The 9493-nt window shown below is 48.6% G+C and overlaps 1 protein-coding gene across 1 annotated transcript; it reads left to right on the plus strand.

Moving 5' to 3' along the window:
- Positions 1-3954: 3954 nt before the first annotated feature.
- LOC120951973 (uncharacterized) lies at positions 3955-7546 on the plus strand. Its single transcript, XM_040371010.2, has 2 exons — positions 3955-4307; positions 6873-7546. The coding sequence occupies exon 2, from the start codon at positions 6891-6893 to the stop codon at positions 7395-7397; it is 507 nt and encodes a 168-aa protein (XP_040226944.2). The 5' UTR covers positions 3955-4307; positions 6873-6890; the 3' UTR covers positions 7398-7546.
- Positions 7547-9493: the final 1947 nt, after the last annotated feature.

Raw genomic sequence — 9493 nt, forward strand, 5'->3', positions numbered from 1 at the left:
GATTAATATCATTGAATCTGTTTGTCCTGCGGTCAATACGGAGGAATGAGCTGGTTTCGTCTGGTTCGGTGATCTGTGGCACGATGACAATACACCGAGTTGCACCCATCTCCACGCTGTATCTGCACAATGCGGCTTCATTACCGAGCACTGCGAGTGCCGGATTCATGTGGCGCGTAATTTCCTTCGCAATGGCATTCATGCTTCAAACACAATATTCGACGTTCGGCGTGCACGAAAACCAATTCCAAAGCAATTCAGCGCTCCTTCCGATTCGTCGGAGTAGCTTTTCCTCCTAACCCATTTTTTTCCTCCTTCTTTTGTGTTGCGTTTTTCCCAAGCGACGTTTGTAAACTTACTACGAACTCCACCTCCTTCCGTTGGATCACGAGGGTTTCGGGGAGCAAACTCATCCCACGCCCTTGCACCCATGACAACTCATGATGGGGTCGGCGGGGAGGAAGGAAGCGGGTTACAAGCGCAAACACCCCGACAACAGGGCACGTATTCGGAATCGAAACAAAATAACAACACAGCCCGATATCGCCCCCGAAATGCGAGTACCATCGTGCCGAGGGTACACACCAAATTCCCGGGACTGTTGATTCAATATCAACCCTCAGACGTCGGTGGCACTCTAGCGCACCCTGTGCAGCAATCCCGGGCACACGTTCGGTGCGGTACGGACATCAGGAAACCAAAATAATGGAGACCGTTTGATTGAGTTTTGCAAAACCAATTTTCTCACTCTTCCGGTTCTCGGTTTGATGCGGTTTTGCCACAGGTTCTCACATACCAGAAGCCATCGGCGTTGTCTATGGCGCGGTACTGCATCGCAATCCAGTGCCCACAATGTCCAAGCGACCAGCTCGCAGTAAGCTTATAGCACAGCAGCGTTCCCAAATGGAACGGACGATCATCAGAGCCATCGGTACCGGTGCTACAGCTCCATCGATGAAACCTATCCCCCAACACACACATACACACACCCACACCCACCCAACCAGTCAAGGAGTCCGCTCTGATGCAGCTCACCAAGCGATACCATAATCCGGTCGCACGGTCAAGGCGTGTACAAAGCTCCTGATGACATCGATTAAAACCTCGGACACTCCGTACGCTCGCACGCCAAAGCTCGGCAGCAAAGATTAGGGATAGATCTTTTCAACAGAACCGATATCAATAGGCAAGAATATCCAACGGCAGCTTCTAATTGGGGAACAAATATTTAGGATGAAAGATGTCACATCGGGCTATTGACACCAATTCGCAATGCTGTACAGGGCCTCCCTCAAATTCAATGTCTTTCAAGCCATTCCAGCTGGAATGATGCATCGTCTATGGAAGGTTAAATGACCCCACTGCTCAAAAGATTCGAGGTTTGGGGAACTTATTCAGTTGCTTGTGATATTCTGATTATTTCGAACCAATGCTCAATAAAATTGGAACACTAAACACGTATTTCTAGTGTGATGTTTTCTTTTTGCATTCAGTATTTGTGCTACAACACTTGAACGAAACTCGTGTCCACCAGATATCGTACAAGTGGGTTGTCGGTGTGACTTGTACAGACAAGCAGTTCAATTACGAACCAAACAAACGTCCTCACCACTTCAATTGCCGTCTTATCTTGTGCCGAAGCTATCTAATTCGTATCGTATATTTGTCAAGTACTCCATCCAAACTAGTCACAACCACCTTTTGTTAGTACATACAGCACACAAGCCTAGCGAACAATGCATGAAAATGTTTGATATATTGCAATTCATTTGTTTCATATGTTTCATTTCCCTTTCAAAAACCACCGTTTGTAGTGTTCGGTATTCAGTATTGTTATAATGATGCGTTGTAGTAGCAGCAGCAGCTCGAGTATATTCAAACATGCACTCCAAACTATGTAACCATTATCGGATTCGAACTGCACGATTTCGCCACTTCGCCCAAGCAACATCTTATTATCTTATTTGTTTTCAGCTACAATCGCTTTCGATTTCGGTGAAACTAAAATAATTATCTCACCATTGCTTACTCAACCGCCCTTTCGTTCGTGAAGGTAAACAACAAATGGAGCTACAATTTCCTCTGGTTTGTTCGTTCCCAAAAAAGTGCGCTTTTTTGCTGGTTCACCAATCCGTGTCGATTCCTTTCCCGTTCTTTACCATCCAATCCATCCAGAACGGGTACGGTTAACCTCGCTCCCGAAGGTTAACTTCCTTTTCACTTTTAATGCGCGGCTGCTGGGTGTGGTTTTGCAGTACTATCTCCTGCTGCTACTTGTTCGGTAAGCGGAACCATTACCGTACCTTACCATGCTATCCCGCAGAAGGTCAATCGGGAGCTCCAAACCGATACCGAAACGAAAGCAAATTCGTTGCCAATCGACACACACACACAGCACAGAACTCAGCCGTAATGATCTGACGCAATCGAGTACGCCATGAAATCGGCCAACGTCTGCAATTGGCAACAGTTCACTCTATTCCGAACAAGCCTTTGGCAGGTAGGGGCCACTTTACATATGTTTCGCTTTTTGTAAGTGCGCACCCCAACCTTCCAGCGTTTTCATCGCCGCATCGCGCGTTTCATCACTGCTCCAGCTCGAGTAGCCAGTCTGTGTGATGTGCAATCAATGAAAATCTACTTCAGTTCAAAGCGATGCGGTCCGCGATCATCCGACGCATGGCGGATCGCGAGAGTGGGTGGTTAGGTTTGCCCGGGCAGACGGACACGCGAGGAAGAGGGCATGCACGAGCTGTTACTTGCTTACACACAAAAATGAAACAAAAGCAACATAAACACGCAAACAGCACAACCCGCGTCCCAAGCCGACGGTGAAAAAGTATATGCAGAAAGGCAAATGTTGGGACCCGGGCCGACCCGACCCGGTGATTAGCTTATGGACACAACAGCGTCGAGGGCCTCCAGCACCGGCACCGGATTGCTACTGTTTGAACTTTGCAGCCAACTTTAAAGAGTGCTTTTTAACACAGCGATTTAATTTAGAAAAGTTGTTTTTGCATCTCCCGCATTCCGCGTCTGTTGTGCTGGAACGCTTGATGGAGGTTGCTGTTTACAGTCAGGTCGGAGAGTGTGGGTCTTGCTTTTCTGTGGAAAAACATTTGCCCCAGCAGTGCCTGACGCTGTTGTATAAAATTCTAAGATAAAAAGAAGTTCATTACCGTGTAGAATCAAGCAAAACGACGTCCTTTCATAACGCTCATAAGTAACGCTGTAAACCTTTTCCATTCAAGCTTGATTTATTCCGCACCTTCACTCAACATTCAAAATCAAACTCAACGGTCTAGCTTCCTGCCTCTATTGAATGATAGAAGAGAAAGAAATAGCACAGGCTAAACAGAGCGAAAGAGAAAGATTGTAATAGATACCGATATTTTGCTAACTAGCCTACTAGATGAAGTTACCCGCCACGTGGTTGATCAAACCACCGATTTAACGGCGAACGAACGCGAGCGAACTGGAAAAGTGCTCGACTTCAACGCTAAGGCAAAAGTTGCATACAGCATCAAACAGCTCGAATGTTTGCGCCTTCCTCTGTGTTTCTATGTTGGTTTGTGTATGCGCATGTGTGTGTGTATGTTGTACGCTAAAGTGAGCACAAACGCGTTCCCACAAAGTTGTTTTCTGCTACGATGCGATTTTCAATCCCGCTTGCCCCTTCCAGCAATCTTCGGCTTTTCTCTCCCTGTCTCTTTCTTTTGCTCTATGATTGCTACTGCACCATAAACCTCTTTTCCTTTCCCTTTCGTTGTCCGACTACTTTCCACACATGCCGCAGATGGGGAGCTGGTGGAGGAAACGCCCGTTCACGTGCGCCCGCTCGGCTAGATTCACTTTCCCTCTCAGTCTACCGGCTCGCATTGTGGGTCTAAGGTGGGCCTAAAGTTTGATACGTTTGCCTCCACATACACTCGCACACACGAAGGCCTGCCAAACGTTACTTTCATAACAATCGCCCGCGAAACCATTGGCACAGTACCAGCCACCGGTGGAGGGGATTGTGGCTGCCGACAGATTGCGGAGTGCAACGACATCTCTGCTGGCAATACCTCCAGCAGGTATACCACTTAGCCTTTGCACGACCAATATCGTTGGTGGGGACGGCGGACTTGGGCGGCTTGATTCGCTCCAAATTCGAGCCCAATTTAATCAGTTTCACATTAGTGCTTCAGCCGAACGGTTCGCGTCGACGTCTGTTTGCAAAAAACGGCGTCTTAAACCATTCCTGGGACAACGTAGTGTCCTCTTATCGCGCTTTTCTTGCTCGTGTTTGCAGAATCCATAGCCGGGTAAGTGCGATACCTATAGCAGGCCCTACCGTACCACTCTGCTGAGGGCGATGCGGCGACAGATAACACCTCACCAAATCCCCAAGTGTGCCCCGCGTTACTTAAACCCCTCCGTCCGCCCTGTGCGTTGCCGCGAAACCCATCCACACACCCACAGCACATATCATCCGCCCTGATGGCGGTGATGTATGTACGAGTGATAAATATTTCGAACCAAACGCCCGTGCACCACTTTTTCCGTTTATTCGTCGAGTTTGCCCACGTACCCAATCGTATCCACCGGGGGCCAATCAGATCAGGATGCCGACAAAAATTGATTTCTTGTTACCGAGTGTCGTGAATCTTCATCGAATCAGCCAGCAGATGTCGGATGTGTCCCGGGGACACACACATACACACATCCCATCGTCGGTGTCGGGGAACCTTGTCAGGGAGCCGAGTGTTAGGGTATGCCGTACGTGAGATTGCTCGTAACGGTCGTCGCCTTCTGAACGACCTCTAGACAACATCGCGCTACCTAGCACACATACACACACGAACGCAACCAGGCGTAGGACACAAAAATTGATACGCTTTCGAGGCATGCCTGCGGTTTCGAAGTAAAAGTGATAGAAAGTTCAATTTCTCATCCATAAATCAGAATCTACCGAACGGATTCTGTACATTGCTAGCAGTACTCGCCACGCCAAGTAATTTCACACATCCCCGGGAACCTCCCGGCTGGCGAAAAAACTTGCATTTGGCTTTATTATTCTTCATCAATCTTGATGGAAAGCAAAAACTTCCATCAGTCGAAGATCTATCATTCGAAATCGGTGGCATCATACTGCTCCGACTGCTCGTCTCTAAAAACAAATGCTTAATTTGATAATTTGCGAATGGTGCTTTTCTGATCCTTCCCATCATCGAGCACGTTGCCGTGGAAACTTCCAATCCAATATCAAACGATGCATATGATTAATTCCACCACACTACGCTGTGCTACAAACGCCAACGATAGAACATTTACTGAGCAGCTCCCGTGAAGGTTAATCAACTCCTGACTTTGAATCATTTGAAACGAATTATCATCGTGTACTGTTGAACCGTACGACAAGACGTAAAGGTGCTTTAGTACATCCATTATTGGCAACAACTTTAATGACGTTCTAAACCGTGCAGAGGATTCGATTACATGCGCTGTTTGGAAATAGACGCTGCTCCTTGAAGCGTTTGTTTCATTGCGAATTCCAAACAGGGAAAATAGAAACGTTCCACCGCACCAGATGCGGCTGCAATTTCTGCGCGAAACTATCTCCATTCCGAACCTGTCAAATGCAAGTGTGCGTAACATACAGTTCGTTTGGAAAGTGCCTGACTGATGTGTCACTTGCAGAGCAGAGCACCCGGGCATCGTCGTGTGATGTGATCATAAAAGTAAATCTTTGGCCACGATAATTTATGATATGCTTTGCTTTGCCTGCTCGGTGACAACTGGTTCGCTAGAGAATCTTTGTCCATTTACTGGAACAAGCCGTACGCGAGCACAGGCACTACCGCAACGGGACAAACTTATACACTTTCAGCCAGCGTCAGGGGAAGGAAGGGCGCAGTTCAACTGTGGAACAAGATTCACTTTACTACTACATCATAAATTCAAATTTTATTTCCAACACCAGCCCGACCGCAGCGAAGCATCCGACTATGATCTAAGTATCTCCCGAGCCACAATGCACCCGATTGCGAAAAGATGTCGGAGATGTACTTTGCTCAAAGAGCATTCAAGGTCCCCGTGCTTGGTCCCGGAAGGGGGATCGGGCGAGATGGGAGTGCTTCTACCAGCCGGCCGGACGGTACACCATTCGCATTCACTTCATTCCACTCTGCTCGATCGTAAATAATTTGACATTTTGCGTTAGAAGCGCAATAAAACCAAGCACCACTGCAACGGTCTGGGCGTTCATCGTCTTGCGGCCGGAGATCGTTTGACAGAGCGCTGCGCACAAATGCGACCCAAAGCCACCATCACCACCGTCACGTGTTCGGGGCTTGAAAGCACGCACGCAGCCTCGAAACCGGGGGAGGGTGGGGGGAGGTGCAAACGTACGAAACCGTGGCCCTACCAGCGGCCGCTACCGAGCGATTGCATTCCCTATGATTGATCTTATTTTCGTGTTGCCTTCACGGCGATCACAAAACCCGGTCACTGCCCAACCGGTCTGCCAGGTCGGGGCGTTGGTTCGGGTCGGGTCCGGGCGGCGGTAATTGCGTAATATCGGAAACCAACGCCGAGGTCTGGTGCCACATGCAAACCGGTTCTGAAGTGACTCCACCGACACCGGACGCTCGGAGGCTGTGCACGCTGAATGAACTTTCAAATTCGGTCAGCTGGTCCGCTTTTTGTGTCGCCTTCGCTACGGCAGCGTGTTTTCTGCTCGTTCATCTCTTTTTGCGCCTGAATGTAGTCTATTAAGCATTGCCAGTGGGAACGGCGGCAAAGAAGCACAGGCCTTTGTGCGTCGTGGTACATTATCTCATCGCCCCGTTTTCTCTCTTTCTCTCCCCTCGCACAACCATCCACAACAGATAACCGACGTCGACAAGATGCTAAAGTTCGTCGCCATTGCCACCGTGGGGCTGCTGTTCTGTGCCGTCCAGTGCGTCAAAGTGGACTACTACGGTTCGCTGTACAATCCAAAGGACGAGCTGCACGCGCCATACCACGAGAAGGAGGACAAGCAGGACTTTAGCAAAATTCCCGGCGTGCCCGGTGTCGACTATCCGATCTACCACGAGGTGCCGCACACCAGCTTCCACTGTGGCAACGTGCCCGCCATCCCCGGCATGTACGCGAACGTCGAAACCGGCTGCCAGGCCTACCACACCTGCCACGATGGGCGCGAGGGACACCAGGGCGCTTCCTTCCTCTGCACCAACGGTACACTGTTCAATCAGAAGGAATTCGCCTGCGACTGGTGGTACAATGTCAAGTGCGAGGAAGCGCCCAGCTACTACCATCTGAATGCCGACCCCGAGCACAACCCCTTCACGCCCAAGCACAAGCCCGAGGAAGAGCACCAGCACCATAAGAAATTCCTCATCCACGTCTAGGCTGGTGATGCTTGTTTTCCCCTTCTGCCGTTGTTGTTGAGATTCACATTCTCTCACTCTATTCATCTAGCCGTTACGGCCGTCTTGTTACTGTTGTAAATATTTTTTCGGAAATATATATGAACTGTTTTTAACCTTTTTCATCACAATCATCCATAGCGTGTGAGTCGTTAGTTTAACTGTTTATGGCCCTTTTGAATAGCACATGCTATAGCTCTGCAGCGTAAAACAATCGCCACCAACGCAACCACACCACATCTCTATTCAATTTGTTTAAAGCGCTTCGTGTTGTTGCCACCGACCACCGTCTGTGCCAATCCGGAAGCCTCCGGAACTTCAATCGAAATCATGCTGCCGACAACGTAACGAAGCAATTCCGCGCGCACAAGCCCAAAACTAACACACAAAAACGCTTCATATGAATGAAATATTTATACAACCCAAACAGCAACTAGTCCCAGCTGGCTCAACTAACCTAACGCTAAACCACCGTTCGCCATTACTGTTTCGCTAGCACTGTAACGAAGGCAAAGCGGCGGGCGACCTGGGCTGCAAATGAAAGCGCACGTGGGCCCGAAACCCACACCGACCCAGTCCGAAAAACAATAGCTCAATGGCGCCAAAGTGTTACATCAAAGGATTGTACTTTCAAAGCGGCCGTTAGGGTCGTTGCATTATTTTTTCCCCCGCTCTTTGTTGGTGTTGTTGCTGCATCCATTTTCCCTTCGCTTTTGTACAACATTTTAATTTTGATTTATGTTTCACGCTGCATAGTCCGCTGCTGCTGCTGTTTGTGCGCTCTGCTGCGGCCTCGTGTAGAATATTTGCCTTCTGCCTGTGTGCAAACAGGGAAAAGTTCTTCTGTCCAAATCGCGCCACCGAATACGGCGCACAATTGTACTGCCTCTTATCAATTGTCGGGATGCAAAGAGCTACGGGGCGGGGTAAAAAACACATCACACGGTGGCGGACACGATTACGACCCACAATAAACGACTGAAGCGCAGAACAGTACCAGATGCAGCGTGACTGACGGGAGCTCAAAATCAAACAGCGCTTCGCTCGGTTGGATAAAATTCTGCCGAAAACAAAATAAAGGTCAGAAGGGCAAATATCAATGCATTTTACTTTTTCGGCCACTTTTTTGGGATGCTTGCTTTTTTCGGCCTTCTGGGTGGCTTCAGGAACGGACGCGCTTCGAGGGAACTGGTTAAAGCATTCAGCCCAATGTGCCCCGATCACACACCTTCGGTGTGGGAACATTGCTGCCCAAATTGGTCCACCCTGGAAGTGTGGGTATAAATTTTCATTAGTCTCGATCGCATATATCTCCCATCGCCTGCAACCAAAGTGGGCTGATTGGGGCACACTATACCCCCGTTCCGGTGTGCTTCAATCTCGAGAGTGGGAAACTAATTCCACAAATACGCTCCAGCCCCATAATTCAAAGCCCCCGCTCTGGATGGCTTTTGGCTGCTGAGTGTAAATCGATCTGTAAATACTGTTCGCAAATGGTGCTTTCGTCGTTTGTTTTAATAATTAATAAATTAGCTTGTTTATTTTACAAACCATCAGGGTGCAAGCACTACCGGCAACTGCCAGCATTGGTGCAACTAATGCACAATGTGTGCATTAAATTGGATGCACCTCATCCACCACACGCCTGACAGCTCTTTAGGACACATTATTCATTGGCTGGCGAGCGGAGCAAGCCCGGGAATTGAAAAGGCACTTAAAAGTGCCCTTCGGTACAAGGGTGGTTCGGACAAGAGCATTCCTGTTATTAAAGTGCCCCTTTTGTACGGACAAAATTACATTCTATCCAAATTGACAATGCTGCACCCACAAGGATACATTACAAGCACAGGAAACCAACAGACCCACAGCCAAGTGTGACGATGCAGAAGAAGGGAATACCCTTGCCTTGTGCTGTGTACATATTTGGTTTTGTAATCAAAACAATTCGGCTTATAAGAAACAACTTGTGTTCTGGTGTCCGTTCCCGGTGCGATGGAGCCAGGTGGTTCGGACTCGGTTGCGGTTGCCCGTTTGCATGTTGTGCTAAATTTAGACAAAAACGGCTATCCACTGTAAAC

Source organism: Anopheles coluzzii, chromosome 2 (assembly GCF_943734685.1).
Source record: "Anopheles coluzzii chromosome 2, AcolN3, whole genome shotgun sequence".
Taxonomy (NCBI): domain Eukaryota; kingdom Metazoa; phylum Arthropoda; class Insecta; order Diptera; family Culicidae; genus Anopheles; species Anopheles coluzzii.